At 36.3% G+C, this 17,444-nt stretch overlaps 1 protein-coding gene across 1 annotated transcript in view; it reads left to right on the plus strand.

The window, feature by feature from the left end:
• LOC109050217 (double-stranded RNA-binding protein Staufen homolog 2) overlaps window positions 1–17,444 on the plus strand; it is a 107,292-nt gene that overhangs the window by 54,979 nt on the left and 34,869 nt on the right. Inside the window, 2 exon segments of the mRNA XM_042714207.1 lie at window positions 5,855–6,159; window positions 16,845–16,958. Coding sequence (XP_042570141.1) covers window positions 5,855–6,159; window positions 16,845–16,958 — 419 coding nt within the window.

Raw genomic sequence — 17,444 nt, forward strand, 5'->3', positions numbered from 1 at the left:
TCTGGAGAAATTTAGCATTACATCACTTGCTCACCAGTGGGTCCTCTGCAGTGAATGGGTGCCGTCAGAATGAGAGTAATCAAAATAATCCACAAATAAAAAGCTGTGTTTTTGAAGGAATCAAATCCACTAATTCATTATACCACTTCCTCCGGTGAAAAAGCCCATCCCCTGTTGTCCTCTCATCACTTGTAACCTAATTTGTTTAGAACTAATTTAGACTTTTTTTGTTTGCTTGTTCTGTGCATATTTCTCACCTGATTCAGACGAGATTACTTGTTTTTACTGGATAGAGGACTTATGGAGCCAGAAACAGTTTGAAGGTAAACCCGTCTTGATGGATTATGTGGAGTTGTGTGGATTTCTTGTAATTTTTGAATCAGCTGTTTGAACTCTCATTCTGATGGCACCCATTCACTGTAGAGCATCCATTGGTGAGTAAATCAGGCAATGCTGAATTTCAGATGAAGAAATCATCTACATACTGGATGGCCTAAAAATTTTCATTTATTATTATTTGTTTTATTATGCACTACATAGTAAGCAATTCTATAAATATTTTTCAAGTGATGAGCTTTTTCAGCCTGTGTGCTTGGTATAGGTATTAACTGAAAATTGATGGAGACCTGATTTCGAGGAAGGACCCAATTTCTCACAGCGTTGGCCCATGATTCCCAGCTCTGACTTTGAGAGATGAAAAATGACTGAGAACTGACTATTTTCCTGCATAGCCTGCCCGCAAACAAACATAGCACATCGCTGTCTTTGTTTATGAGCTTTGCAAATATATTTTAACATCCAGAGTAATTCATATCACTGTCTTATGCAATCACAAGCTGCTTTGATGTGGTTAGAAGTTGTGTAATGAATAAAAATCATAGCAGTCAATTCACACATATGAGATTTGTAAATAAAATCATTTTAGACAGATGGAGAAAACAAACAGAATTAAGACATACAGAGCGTCTGTCATTTGAGCATCTCTGTAAACAGCATTGTGATTATAATGGCAGTGATCTAGTTTTGTTTTGCGTCAGTCTTGCCAGACTGAGTTGTTGTTGTTGTGGTGAACTTTCAGACATTATTACACCCCTGGCCTCTGGCGTTTATCGGGTCCTGATTCAATTTTTCCGGACCAGTCTTTAGTTTTTCTGCCATGGAAATATGCAGCTCTGGTACTACATGGCACTTGAGTTGAGGATTACATGTAATCGCATGATAACAAACAATTGAAATCATTGTCAAATGCTAAATCAGACATGCAGGTTGCAGGAACGGTAATGCAGAGTGAAATGACCAGTATCTTTGTGCATACAGCTTCCTTCAGTTCATTTTCAATGAATGCATTGTGTAATTAAGCAGTTTTGTTGCTTACTTGATTTGAAGCACTGTTTGACAACTGTTTTGGATGAATCTATGAAAACAACAGCTTTTCTAAATCAACTCTAAATCAGGTCACTCATGGTCTAATGTTGGAACATATTTGACCCAGCTATGTAGTGACATTCCTGGAACTTGCACACACGCTGACGAAAGCCCTTGGCTGATGGAAAAAAAAAAACCCTTTATTATAGAGCTTGTGGCAAGCAGTTTATTTTCTTCCCCAACATTCTACAGTTAATTCAGCCTGAACCGCTTGACAAACTGTACATTTAGACTTTTTATAAATAATGTATGCCTTACATGGGCTCTCTGTTGTCTGTCTTTATAAGCTTTAAAGTTTTGTAAAATTGTTTTTTTGTAAATTTAGTAGATTCACATTTTTGCTTTTGAGTCCTTCATAGTAAGTGCTTCAATGTAACCTTGATTTTTGCTTTTTGCAAAGAAAAAATGAGAGAGCGGTCAATATATATATATATATATGGGGGGGGGGGTGCTCTTATGCCACAAATGTTGATTTTGCTTAAAAGAATAGTTCACCCAAAAATGAAAATTTGCTGAAAATGTACTTACCCGCAAGTTGTTCCAAACCATTATGAGTTTCTTTCTTCTGTTGAACATTAAAAAAGACATTTTGAAGAATGTGAGTAACCAAGCAGTTTCTGGTCTACATAAATTCATACATGTTGAGTGAACTATCTCTTTAACTTGAATCCAGAATATTCCTTTAAGCTTCTGTTGTCATTGACATCTGCTGAATTGATTTTTACGCAATTTATGGAATTTATACCATATTGAGTATTTTTTAAATTCTGCATTTGTGGAGGTATATGCATAAATTTGCTGTTAAAACACAATTATCCATCTCTCTCTTCATCTGTTTTTTCTTTTGGCTTTTGCTCTGTACTGGAGAGGATCCATTCTCCAACTCAGCTGTATCGCACTGGTGTTGTTAGACTCCGTCTATCTCCTAATTGACTTCACAGACTTTCTCAACCGTAGAGTCTTTAATGTCAGAATAATGCTGGTTAATTTACGGTTCCTGAGATCTGCCAGGGAGAGAATCAATGGCTCTAAGGGGTGTAAACTCAATTCAGAGCAGATGTACATGTCAGTGACCTGCAAGCTAAGTTTTTCCTTTCCACCCTTGTGAACACAGAACCAGGCTCTCTAAAGCAGATTTATGATACCTTGTCCATCGCTGCAGTGTGCAGATTTATCTCAACTGCATTTTGATTATGCAAGAGGAATGATTTTGATCCTTAGCTCTGCATTCTTGGGTGTTTCTTCAGCTATGCACATTTTTTGGCCCTGTGGACTCTCTGAAAACACAGTTTTTTAATACTCTCACTATTAGTCGTCCAGCAGTGTAAATACATGCATCACAGGAGAATTAAATTTTTTTTTATCATTTACACTAGTGACATTTCCACCACCAACTCAAATGATGACTTTAATTGTATTTTATAGTGGAAATGATTTTTGTAATAAGATGGCCGGCTAATTTCTTTCTAGCTTTTTATGTGTCTTAATTAAAACTGTACAATATTTGCACACTTTTGGTATCATTTGACAAAGTTACATTGATAATACTCTGGTTACTAATGACATTTAGCTTGATTTTTCATTAATTTCTTCATATTTCATCTCAAACTCTTGATCGCTGAGACTGTTTTCACTTTGTTAAACAAGTACACAAACTTTTGAACTTAATTAGGGTCAAACTTGCTGGTTTTGTTTTGATGGAAATTATGCCGCATAAATGGTACTGTGGTATTGTTTTGTGCTTTTGGTCAATTCCCAATTCTGTCTCACACATTTTACCATTTTAAGTATACATTTCTTCTCATGTTAGCCTGGGATGATGATTTACATAATGCGAAATGCGACTTGTCGTGTGACATTTAAAAAAAAATCAATGTCAGTAGCATTTTTGCCAATCAGACTTTGACGAGACGTTCGAACTGCTGGTTTTTATTTACTTTCTCATCTTAACTTTGTAAAAATGTATATAAATACATTTCACACAATACATATTAACATGGTTTATCACCACTTTTTATGTATTATTCATGACGGATTTTCATATTTCTAATAGGTTCAGGCACATGGGTAAATGTTTCCAAAAAAGTTTGTTAATTTGAATAAAAATCAACCTCAAATATTTAAAAGTGCCTGCGGTACCCTCATTCCTTATTGCTTAAATGTCTTCAAAGTGACACATAGAGCTAAATGCCTAGGGTTGGATCCCTTTCAAGAAGTGTAATGGTACAAGATGAGCAAGACTTTTGAAATAAAAAGTAAATTTAGTCAAAACTGCACACTGAGTCACAGCTGGCACAACCATATGGTCTCAGGGTTCACGTAACATGCTACAAGACAAGTATGTCAGGAATTATTAATCAGTTTCCTGCACTGGTATTCTACAAGTTTGAGCTTTATTCCCACGATACTTTCTTCTGAATGTAAAATCCCAGAGAGATACATGGCATATGTGTTATAATTTGTGTGTGGCGTAATTAACGGATGAAAAACGAGGCGGGAGGGATGGATTAAGAGACGTATGGGAGGTCTCAGAGTTGCGTTGCGTCCCAGAAAAGATCATCCACAGCTAATGAGAAGCCCAAAAAAGCGCAAGATTTGCAGATGAAAAGCAGCTTTTCATCGGCAAAGTGGCCATAAATAATTTCTTGCTGATTTTTGTGAGTGTCCGCGTGAAAAAGAGGCTGTTTGTTTGTTAAAAATGGAAGAAGTAGAGCAGGATTCCATGAAAACTGAATGTATGAATAAGATAGCGCTTTACTCGTGTGTGTACGTATATGTCAGTGTGTTAGTGTTTAGTGTCTTGGAGCATTGCTTCATCGTGTTGATTTACAGTTGGGCCTTGTGTGTTATCTGTTTTAAATCACAGCTTGGGCCATGAGCTGGCCAATCTCCAGCCCACCATTCTCAAATTCAGTCCATTATACTGGGTGGAACCTGTTGGAATGGGGGAAGTGAGAGAGAAGGGGAAAAAGAAAGAGAAATGAGGGTGCCGATGGGGTGATGGTATTGTTTTTTCTTTTTGTCGTAATTCCCAATTGATGTCATTTTGGCTCACACCTCTCGTTTTATACCATTTTAAGTATGCATTTTTCTCATGCGGACTCTGGATGCTGATTTGTGTAATGCGAAATGCGAGTTGTCGTGTGAGATTTAAAAAATTAATTTGCCGGTCAACCTTGTTGAAATGGCCGACGGGAACTCCAATGGCTGGTTTTCATTTACATTCTCTCTCCGTGAATTAAAGGGTTGCGTCAACGACATACTGCAGTGCTCAGAGGAGCTGCCTATTTACATTTCTCACAATTTTCTGGGATAATATTTACCAGTTTTATGGCCCAGACACTAAGTTAAATCAGTTGTTGCTTGTTCTGGGTTGTCAGAAATTGTGGAGAACATCCGGCTGCTTTTGGAATCTTCATTCAGGACAGCAAAAGCAAACAGGAAGCCGAATCTGTGCACAGATGAGGACGTTCGCTGCAGCTGCTCTGTCACTCTGTACTGGCTTCTGTGAAGTGCTTTTTGTGCATGTCTGTCAGCTTTGAGGTCATTTATATGCTGTAATTTACTCATAAAAAATGGCAAAACTACTTTTAACAGATGTTTGACAATATCAACAGATGTTTGAAATATACACACTTTCTCTTTTGGGGAAAAACCCTACTATTTTATCATCTGTCAGATGAGGAAAAGTAATAGCTTATTTAGCCATTCAAAAACAGTAAAAAAAAATTATGTTTCGGAAAATTGTCTCTTATGCTCACCAAGGCTGCATTTATCTGATTAAAAATACAGTAAAAACTGCAATATTATGAAATATTATTACAATTTTAAGCAGCCATTACTCCAGCCTTCAGTTTTACACGATCCTACGGAAGTCATTCTAATATGCTGATTTGGTGCTAAACAAACATTTCTTCTTATTATAACTCTTGAAAATGTTTGTTCTGTAATATTTTCATGGAAATGGGAATTTTTTCAGGATTTTTTGATGATTAGAAATTTTACAGCCTTTACTGTCAGTTTAATGTGTCTTTCCTGGGGAAAATACAAAAAACATCCAATACTTGTATATTCATATAGGAATGTATGTTTGGTGCACACTTCAAGTGCATTAAAGTTATTAAAATCAGTCCAATATATACAGAGTTGTGCAGAGAGTAAAAAAAAAAAGTCTTTCATTATATAGTATATATATATATATATATATATATATATATATATATTATATATATACACACACACACACACACACACACACACACTTTGGGGACAATGAGATTTTTTTTTTTCAGCAAGGACATGATAAATTGTATTAATAAATAAATATTTAACATGAATCTATTTATTTCATCATTTATTTCATGACCTTTTCGGTATTCAGTATAAACAGCTAAGCAGTGACCGGGTGTCTTTTTCCATCCCTATATAGCCCAAAAAGGAATTCTTCACCTCTCCCCAGATGTGTATCAAGAAATGGAAGCGAGCCGGAATAAGGGAGTCCCCGGTTCCCCTGGAAACTACCTGACACCCAAAGACATTGGTCAAGGGTCCACAGGGCCATTCTACACCCCGTCGGTGGGCAGCACCGCAGCCATTGCACGAGAGCTGCTGCTAAGCGGGACGTCGCCCACCGCTGAGGCCCTGATCCTGAAGGGAAAAGCACCTGCTTTGGCCTGTGGCTCCATTCAGCCTTCCCAGCAGCTGGAGTACTTAGCCCACATCCAAGGCTTCCAGGTATGGAATAAATGAAGTGATTTTGCAGATCTGTTTATCTCTCACGCTCGCTCTCCATTGCTAGCTCTACCCAGAGAACCGGACCTCGAATTTCATAACATCTCTTGTGAAGCCTAAACTTGATCTGCTTGGCTTGCAGTGTTCGTCCATCTGGATGAGACTGCGGAAATGTGGAAGTGCCTGCTTCTGTCATTGATGTTCCTGCAGGCCAGGGATGACATTTCTCACAGTTACATTTCCCTTTTTCCTGTCTGTATACCATTGCAGGCAAGGGATAACAACCTGTCTTTAGCTTATTCGTCTTCCACAGCTCTGTTTGTCCTAGGGCTGCATAATTATGACAATTTATTTATGTTGGTTTAATTTTATTTGTGGAGCAGCTGCAATTTATATTCTTTGTCTAGGCTACTAAGCAATTAGAATGGCCTGCTGTCCCATTGTGGAAATGACTGGAGCAGAGCTATATCTTAAAAAAAAATTCATCATGTACATGCACTTTTTTTTGCCCTGCAAAAAAATAAAATAAATAAAAAAATAAAATAAAATAACTTTGGTATACACATTACTGTTCAAAGGTATAAGTTTAAGATTTTTCTATGCTTTTTGAAACAAGTCTCTTGGTTTTGCCAAGGCTGCATTTATTTGATTAAAAATACAAATAATAATTATAATTATAATAATAATACAAATAATATTGTGAAATATTATTTTTAATTTTAAAATAACAGTTTACTTTTTTAATCTATTTTTGAAAGTCTTTACCTTCACTTTTGATCGATTTATGCATCCTTGGTAAATAAAAGAATTGATCTCTCCCAAAAAATAAAAGAATAAAAATTTTTGAACAGTGTATTTATGTGTTTAAAAAATACAGCATATACAACATATAAATACATATATATATATATATATATATATATCTATATATATATATATATATGTATATATGTATATGTATATATGTATTTATATGTATTTATATGCTGTATTTATATATACAGCATTTATTCTGGTATTTAGTATGGAATAATATTGGAATAATCCCAAATTTATACAATTTAATGTAACTTTTCATTAAATTGCTGTTAAAACATGTTGCAAATAGAAGCAGGGGTCGAACAAAATGGAATGCTGTAATTGGCACTTTTTAATATTCGTAATCTCAGTTAACATTAATAATTTCTGATTAATTGTACCTTTCTTGGTCCCCCTCTCTTCTACACTTTAAAGAAAACCAAGCCAGTGACGGGAAAGCACCCTCCAGTACCTCACCCTGAACCAGCCCACTTAATTTAGCAGCAGGTGCTTTTCATATTGGACAGTAAAAACATTTTATCTTAACCTGCTGAGGTTGCCTTTGAAAAAGCCTTTGTTTTTGCTCAGAGCTTTCCTGTAGTCTGAAACCCGATGAAGAAGAGTGAGGCAGCCAAAAGTAAACACGGGGGGAAAACAGCAGGTTTCACTTAAAGGGGCAGCTGTGAGGGATGAGCCGACCTGCCTGTGTGAATCACTCCACATTCAAACCCCTTTCGAATACCCTGATAAGAATCCCGAATGGCTTTATCCCCCCCATTCCTGGGTGTCTTCTATCAGGAGGATTTGAGTGTGTAATAGAGGAAAGCAGGAAATACGCATTTCATTGAGACAATAGCTGAGCGATGTGGGTTGGTAATAAAAACCTGAATGTACCAGAAGCAAAACAAAACCACTGAGCTGCGTCTTCAGTGCTGAAAGGCAGATTCCAGACTTTAATATATATTTGTTGGCAGATGCTCTTGTGCAAAATAGTGTGTTCTTATTGGCTTACTGTTTCTAATCAGAGCAGCAGACATGCTATCCACAGTGCCAAAGGACATGTTTAAATCAGACCAGGTCTGTCTGCTCAGTGATTCCATTTGGTTTTGACGGAGCTGTTATGAAAGCCCCTATGAGGCCTTTTTCGTTGGCATTGGAGCAACAGAAACACCTGAAACTGTTTGGGAAAGCCACAACGAGAACCAATGTTCAATCAGTTTTTAAGCAGTTGTTCTACACTGCAGATGTGGTACTCGTTGACATGTGGTTATTTGTGCGTCTGTTTCCTCTAAAGCTTGATTTCTGACCTCAAAACTCTTAATGGAGAAGTTAATAGAAAAATACGGCTGTGCCTTGTAAAAATAAGGACCTAGCACAGGCTGTGTTTGGCGTTGACTTTCAGTTGAGATTGGTTCATTCAGATCTTTCGCTCTTGTTGGGCCCCAACTAGACACATGGGGCCTTTGAGAGTAAAGAGATTTGATTGATGGAATTTTGCCAGAGGTTGAAAATTAGATAGGGCATCAGTACATTGGCTTTTTGGACGTAATACTGGTGCAGAGAGGGTTGGAGAAAATAGTTTGTTTGCTGTTAATTTCCCTGTTGTCTCAGGCCACATGTGATGGAAGTAGGGCAGAAATAATGGAGACGTTGGAGTAATGCATAACATATGCTCTCTCTTTCTCATTCTCTTTATCTCTGTGGTACAAGTGAAATGTGGTACAAGTTGAGCTTCACATTTTGTCTGAGTTTGTGCCCACACTAACCTTTTAAGTGGGCTCTTAGGTCGTCTGTTGTCTTCAGCCATGCAGAGGTGTTCAGAGAAGTTCAGTCTGCTCACGTTCATTAGAAAAATTGTCTTAAATACCATCAGAGTAGGTTTCTTTGGCCTTTAACAATTGCTGAATCCCATTTGGTGCTACATCTAAACTTCTTACTTTTAACATAATGTGTCTTCTTGCTTATTCTGTACTGATTATTTATCAGGATAAATTCTGGTCCAGCTTATTCCAGCCAAAAATCACTCATTTAGACAGGAAAAGGCCATTTAACCAACATTTTAAAGCACTCATTATGTTTAACCCAGTGAAAAACTGTGTACCCCGACTCCCAGATGTTGCATAAAACCTGCCAAGCATGGCTTGTTTGAGGAACAAACCTAAATGTAAGTCGTTATTCACTCATAGTCTTCCCCTCTAGTTAGCTGTTAATGGTTGTGGCCACATTGAGTAACTGACTGATGAATACAATGTGAGAACAAATCATTCCACTTTGTCATTTAAATGCATTAAACTGTTTTCCTTTTTGGGGCTAAAGGAATGAACAGCTTAAGTATAAACTGAACACAGCTAGATTTTTACACCAATTTTGCCGGGCATTTAAACACCTTAACCAGCATTCCGTCAGTTTATTGAAGTGCGTATGTCTAATATGTGACAGGAAAGCGTCCTTATGGCATCCAGCCATTTGATTCATTGAAAAGATCCAATGCTTTTTAATGCTTGTCAGCCCTCTTTCATAATTGCATGGAAAAGAGCAACCAGCACAGTCTTCAAAATTTCTTCTTTTATGTTCCACATAAGAAATAAAGTCATATTGGTTTAATGATAACAGGTGACAGAATTTTTGGATGAACTGATGCTTCACTGATTTCTGAAGTGCACAGCCAAAGCCGCATTAGCTGTTGAGTGATCTGACAGAATATTTAGTAACCTTCAGTGATCTGGTTAAACTCTTGAGCCTCTCTTGGTCAGCTGGGTGACTTATTTGGTGCAAGTAAGATCAGCTTTAGATGAACCCAGAGATGGATCATTCCCAAATCCCCCTTTGGTCGAGCAACCGGAGCCCTGCCAGCTAACATTCACTCCCTAAGCTGGGGACACAGAGATTCGGAGAGTACCAAAGCGAGAGAAGAGGTGAAGCAGTGAAGCCAATCTCTGTGGGAACGCTGCTCTTCGCCGCATGTCAGGTGCACATCATAAAGGGCCTTTTGTGCTGAGCCTGTGAGCTGCAAAGCAGTCTGGGAGAGCGGAGAGCAGGTAGAGCTCATGTTAGGGATGAGTCCTGAGCATTTTTTGAACCCCATTCATCTCATCACTTCATATGATGCTGAGTAAGACATACTGTACCATAGTCCTCCACCCTACTTGCATACTTCAGAGGTTATGACCTTCTCAGTGTAAATAATATAAAAAAAAATTTTCAACTTTTAAAAATATTGTTGTGCTGACTTCATTACCAAAGTTTTTGTAGGAACAACAAAATTTTTAAATACATGTATTTTAGGAAACTTGGAATTGCTCCATTTATTATCACTTTAAATTAATTTTTTCAGTGACTACAAACCAACATTTGTTCCGAAACTGACTGAGATTTTATTTTATTTTATTTTATTTTCGACTGCCTGTCAGCTTTTATTTTGTCTATTTTTTTTTTTTTTTTACATTTAAAAATAGAAAGTAAGAATTTAAAAATAGGAAGTAACTATTTTTAAAAGTATTTCTAGGAAATAAATCACACAAATATGGATTTCAGTGTGTACTTTGACGTTTCACTTTTTAGTATACTTTTTAGTCAAGTGACCTTTATTTTAGGGCTGTCAAATGATTAATCACGATTAATCACATCCACAATAAAAAGTATGTTTACATAATATATGTATGTGTACAGGGTTATTTATTATGATATATTACACACACATAAATTATATATTTAGAAAATATTTACAGTATTTACTCTTTTAGTATATAAAAATAACATAGTAAACCATGTGTGTGTATTTATATATACATAATTATATATAGCACTTTTATTTTATATTAATCGTACACTTTATTTATACTCTATAAGTGACCTTTATTTATATAGCACTTTATACAATACAGATTACAGCTTTACTGCAGCTTTACAGTGTTAAACAGGAAAAATGTGTGCTGATAATGCAAGAGGATAATCATTGTTGATTCAGTGATGTCATTGTCCAGCTCAGTTCCAGTTCAGTTCTCTTCCAATAGTGTCCGTGCAATCAAGTCAACAATGTTGCCAGAAATTGTGTCCCCAACTAAGCGAGCCAAAGGCAACAGTGGCAAGGAACTAAAACTCCATTGGTGACAGAAATGGAGAAAAATGGTGAGGAGGGGGCAGTTCTCCTCTGGTCAGACAAAACCAGCATGGTGTGGTTTAATTCCAGGCTGCAACACAAGTCAGATTGAGCAGAGGACTTGTTTGGTTCCCGTGGTCTTGTGCCGATGGCCAACGAGGTCTTCACAGGAGATCTGTCTCTAGGGTTTGTCTAGATGGAATTCAATGACAATCAACTTTATCTGAATGTTTTTTTATTTAGAGTTCCAGACCATATTATCTGAGAACTTCACCTTATCCATCTTTTTTCATGCCCGTTTCAGTTTTCCCTTTCCTTTTATTTAGTCTTACTCTTTCTGTTTCCTCCCATCCTCTGCTCACTGCCCGTCTGTTTCTCTTTCTGTTTGTCTGTCTCTCACATGGTTTCTAACCTTTGCTAGAAATACCAGCATACCCAGGTTCAGATCACAGGCTCTCAGTTTATTTCCTCAAATAACGCCCATTGATGTTTTCTGACCTTCGAGTGAATCGCGGCTACATTTTGAGGTGAATGGAGACGAGCTGATAAAAGAACTCGTGCTTGGATTTCTCATCCTGTCAGCGCTTGGCACACATGCATCTCTCTGTGAGGTGCTGCTTTGATCACAGCCGGCAGCGTTCAGCATCTATATGCCAACTGCTCTGTAGTCATACCATTAATCACTTCATAAATTGCTTCATATGGAGGTGATGGAAGCGTTCGTAATGCATCCGTTTCATCCTTTATATCAGTGGGACGTACTTCACTGATAACCTTGCTTCCAACAAGAAGTTTGCATGGTTATTATGTTGAAGCTATATTGACTTGACCAGAAGTCAGATTCCTGGTCAAAAGTGCTACCAACACACTTCCACAGTTCAACAATATCTGCAAGATTGGTGTGGGCTCATGATGGGAAAGTAGTTTTATTGGTCAGTATATTATTAAAAATAATTATTATTATTCATTTAATTTATTGATTTTATATATATTTATTTTATATATAGCCGTTTATTTATGAATATCCATAGATTCAATATACACCATGCCTTGCAAAAGTATTCATACCCCTTTATTTTTTTTTTCACCTTTTATGTTGCTGTCTTATGTTAAACTGCTTTAAATTATTTCTTTTCACATCAGTCTACACTTAATAATTTATTTTTTTATTTTTTCACCTTATAGGTTCCATTTAATCCTTTATATTACAAAGCAAAAAACAGGTTTTGACAACTTTGCAAATTTATTAAAAAGTAAAAATTGAAATAAGTACTTTGCATAAATATTCATACCCTTGGGTATGATGCGACAAGCTTTGCACAAATAAAAAACAAGCACATTTCATCACTGCTAGATATTTCACAGTCAACTATATGGAAACTGGAAGCATTTAGGAATGGAAGCAACTAAGCTACGAAGCGGAAGACCACATAAAGTCATGGAGTGAGATCTAAAAGTCTCCAACGCTCTGCTGATTCCATAACTAAAGAGTTACAAACTTCCACTGCCATTAATCAGCGCAAAAATTGTGTGGCGGGAGCTTCATGGAATGGGTTTCCATGACCGAGCAGCTGCATGCAGGCTTCATTTCACCAAGTACAATGACAAATTTAGAATGGAGTTGTATAAAGAGCGCCACCACTGGATTCAGTGGAAACCTGTTCTTTGGAGTGACAAGCTCGGTTTGGCAGTATGAGGGGCGAGTCTAGGTTTGGTGGATGCCAGAAGAACATTACCTGCCTGACTGCATAGTGCCAACTGTACAGTTTGGTGGAGAAAGGATAATGGTATAGGGGCTGTTTTTGAAGTGAAGGGAAATCTTAATGCTTCATCATGCCAAGAAATTTTGAACAATGCTGTGCTTCCAACTTTGTGGGAACAGTTCTAGGAAGGACATTTTCTATTCCAATATAACTGTCCCAGTGCTCAAAGCAAGGTTCATAAAGACATGTTTGAATGCGTTTGATGTGAAAGAACTTGACTGCCCCATGTAGAGCCTTGACCTCAACCAGCCAGGCCTTCTAGTCCAACATCAGTGCCTGACCTCACAAATGCTCTACTGGATGACCGGGCAGAAACTTCATACTAATGTCTATGAATTTAGATTGAGATGTTGTTAAAGTTCCTGTTGGTTTAATGGTCCCAATACTTTTGTCCATCTATAAATATATTTATCTGCCATAACATGGTAGTGTTAATGGCCAGAATGTTAATTTCAGTGCATCCTTAATATCCCTAATGCTTTCTCATTAATTACAAAGCAAAGCCCAAACCTGAAGTTATACATGAAAAACTGCCATTCAAGCCAGTATTATGACCAACCATTCATACGTTTTAATTACACTTTAATTTCTGCTCTGCCCACCTGCAGAATCTTTATAACCTGTAACCCATCGTATTGCCCTTAATGGCAAAGCACTGACTGATGATATGAAAGTGATTTAATTTGATGCGAGAACATCTGGAGTTGTATAACTCAGCAGTAGCATCAGGTTCATAATTTCAATTACAGAAGTGGATTGATGTGGGCTTTTGAAGGCGACTTGCTTCATTTATGGTGAATGATATGATTTAGAAGACGTTTTTGGCACTGGTATGCCTTAGACTTGCAATCTGACCCAAAAATCAGTGAATAATATTTTTTTTTTTGACTTATGAGGTGATTAAAGAGATATTTATGTTATAGCTGTAAAATCCAGCATGTGTCAAATTTGTTGATGTGCAGTGTCTGCTTTAGTGGTAAAAGGAGCCATATTTGGTTAGGAAAAGTGAAGCTTTATCTAACTGGCTTCAGTCGCTATAGATAGGCTGAATATATTTGCTAAATGTTTTGCCTACACTTTTAAATCTAAAGGTTCTTTATTTGCAACTGTGGATCCTTTTAACATCCGTGGAACATTTCAAATGCACAAAACGTTGTTTATAGTGGAACAATGTTCTTTAGATTGTTTTTTTTCAAGCATTGCTGCGAAAACTTTTTAGATCCGTTATTTTTTAAAAGTGCAGTTATTTATTTTTAGACTTTTCCCTCCATTTCTGTGTAGAAATGTTTGGCCCAGTTGTCCAGGAGAGCATTAAATACACATGCCGAAGCTAGACGTATCATAAACAGAGACGTGTTATGACTCGAACTGCTGGTTTAGCGCATATGTAACTGCAATATGATGTTATCAGACCAACTCGTGTGTTAAATCCGCCAGCGTTATGGTCCTGATAAGGATCACTGGTCCATGTGCTTAAGTCAAAAGGCAAGATGTTACTCCATTTTGTTAAAAAAAAAAAAAAATAATAATTCTTGCCATGTAGCAAATCCCACTTTAATGAAAATAATAACTATCAGATGATGTATGTTTTGAACATCTGCACCAAAAGATCTGCCTCATAACGCGGTTTATTCTTTTTTGTTTTTCTTACCCCCCGTACTCTGCTGTGTTGTCTGTGTAAAAAGCACTTCAAATAGCACTGGCAGCATCCTACGCTTGATTTGGCTCCTTTTCCTCTGCACATCTCCGTCTTATACACAGTCGACATCAAACGCATCTCCTTTCCAAGCATCAAAGAGTGGGATGGTTTTTTTTTTTGTTCTTGTTGTTTTTTTGTTGTTGGTGGTGGTGTTTATGCTGGGATTTTCATTAGCAAACACATGCTAGACGTGCTAATCCCTTATGGTCTGATTTTTGCCTCGTTCTGATGGGGCCCAGCTGTATCTCTGTGGTGTATTTGTGCGAGGAGCTATCTTTAAGTGGCGATACTCCACCACAATTAAGTGCATTAGGAAAAGTTTTAAATCAAACCCATGCAGCATTGCTAACGGATACACAGTCAGCCGTATGTTTGCACTACAGTGCAAACATGTTAGATCAAGTAATATAATAAATATAATATTTTTACAATATTTAAAACTATGAAAAACTAGTATTTATTTAAATAATTAGAATTATAATAAATAGAATTGTATATATTTTTATAATTTTATAAAAAATATTTATATAGCATATTTTTTATATATTGTATTATTAATAATTATTTTTATATGCATATAATTGTAATTAATATGTCATTCAAAGAGTCATTATTATATATAACAAGATTTTGTTCTCTTAAATTATAAAGATATTTTGGTAACACTTTGCAATAAGTTTCATTAGTTAACTACTTTAGTTAACAAGAACTAAGAATGAACAATACTTTTATTAATCTTAGCTAATGTTAATTTCAACATTTACTAATGAATTATTGAAATCAAAAGTTGTGCTTGTTAACATTAGTTAATTAATGCACTGTGAATTAACATGAACTAACAATGAATGATTGTATATTCATTAACTAACATTAACAAAGATTAATAAATACTGTAATAGTATGTATAACATAATGTAAAGTGTTACTGATATTTTTTAAGTAAGTTTTTATATTATACTTTTTATATATTTTTTATTACGTTTAATTAATGGATTTTTATGTTATATGTTTTTATATTAATAAGATTAATTGGTTAAAAATGGTAATCAAATCAGTTACGCAGTAAATGATGATTAGTTAATTTACTTAAATGCACTTAATTGCATTCATTAATATTTGCTGAAAAGAATTAATTGCCAATTGAACTAAGTTGATATAAATTTAATGTGATGTACATTATTTTATTATATTATTTTTACTTGATAAATTAATGTTTTAAAATGGCAGCCCTAAAAGCGTGATCTGTCTGTGCAGAATATAATAGAAATATTAACCAACTCAGTGCAGCCATTTATTTCTTCTCTTCACCAGACACAAGATGTTTGTATATGTCAGAGTTCCTGTTTCCTGGAGCTGTGAACGCCAATCACACAATGTGCTTCTTGCAAACCGTGTTGTTAACATTGTCTTTAAAACACACTTCACAGCGGAATGCCCCGTGGATCCAACCCATCAGACCACTTGAAGACTGAACATAAACACGTTCTAGCAGTGAGAGATTCCTTCAGTCTGCTGTTGCACTCATTCATCTGTTTCTCTTCTCTTCAGGATTCTCAGTTTTATGCATTAACAATTATTTATTTTAAATATATGAGCATTTAGTCCAAGACATTTCTTGTGCCAAGGAGTTCTCTGGAAGCAGACTTTCACACATTGAAACCAGCTGTCCAGACATGTTTCCCATGGAACAACTAACACTTTTCCCAAATCTATATGATCAGACATATAGATCTGTTTCCACTGAATTTCTCAGTGTTTTTTAGAAATAGTTTAATGCATTTTCAGTCATTATTTATGCTAAAAAAACACTGGCAAAACCTAAATTCTAAAAGTTATAAAATGAAAAGCAGTTTTATTTTTAATTCTGTATGTTCTGCAAGTTAAATAGTCTTTAAAAATGGCCTGGATATCTAAATAGGTCAGGCATAACATGATCAAAGTGGCCCACCATAGTGTCCAGAAACCAGAAAACACACACACACACACACACACACACACACACAATCCTTTGGGTGTTGCTGAGTGGAGTTTGATGTGCAGAGGTGTTCTCAGAAACCCCAAACGGGGCCAGAGCTCGCCTCTAAATCACTCTATCAGAGCGCTTGAGAAAGCATAGATTGTGAACCATTCATGAGGATGAAGATCAGAATCTAAAACCACTGCTGTTATCAAGTAAAAGTGAGCACAACCTACCAGCCAAGTTTGAGGATCCAGTTCGTACTTTTCCCACAAAATGTTTTCCAAGGTCAGAACCGCAGTGCAGTACATGCTGCAAATTGCATCACATAATATTTAATACTCGCTTCCCTCCGTCTCTCGTCTCATGCAGGTGCAATACTCCGATCGGCAAACTGACAAAGAGTTCATGACCTACCTGACCCTCTCACCTGTGCAGATGACCTTCCACGGCATTGGGAGCTCCATTCCAGCTTGCCATGACCAGGTAATAGGATCTATCTATCTATCTATCTATCTATCTATCTATCTATCTATCTATCTATCTATCTATCTATCTATCTATCTATCTATCTATCTATCTATCTATCTGTCTATCTGTCTATCTGTCTATCTGTCTCTCTGTCTCTCTGTCTGTCTGTCTGTCTATCGTTCAATATATTGCTGTATCTTTCTTTCTGTCTGTCTTTATATCTGTCTATCTATCGGTCTGTCTGTCTGTCTGTCTGTCGTTCTATATATTGCTGTATCTTTCTGTCTGTCTTTATATCTATCTATCTATCTATCTATCTATCTATCTATCTATCTATCTATCTATCTATCTATCTGTCTATCTGTCTGTCTGTCTGTCTGTCTGTCTGTCTGTCTGTCTAACATTCTGGTCTATCATTTTATATATTGTTCTATCTATCTATCATCTATCTATCTATCTATCTATGTATATCTATCTATCTATATATCTATCTATCTATCT

The sequence above is a fragment of the Cyprinus carpio genome, chromosome A24 (genome assembly GCF_018340385.1).
Source record: "Cyprinus carpio isolate SPL01 chromosome A24, ASM1834038v1, whole genome shotgun sequence".
In the NCBI taxonomy this organism is placed as follows: domain Eukaryota; kingdom Metazoa; phylum Chordata; class Actinopteri; order Cypriniformes; family Cyprinidae; genus Cyprinus; species Cyprinus carpio.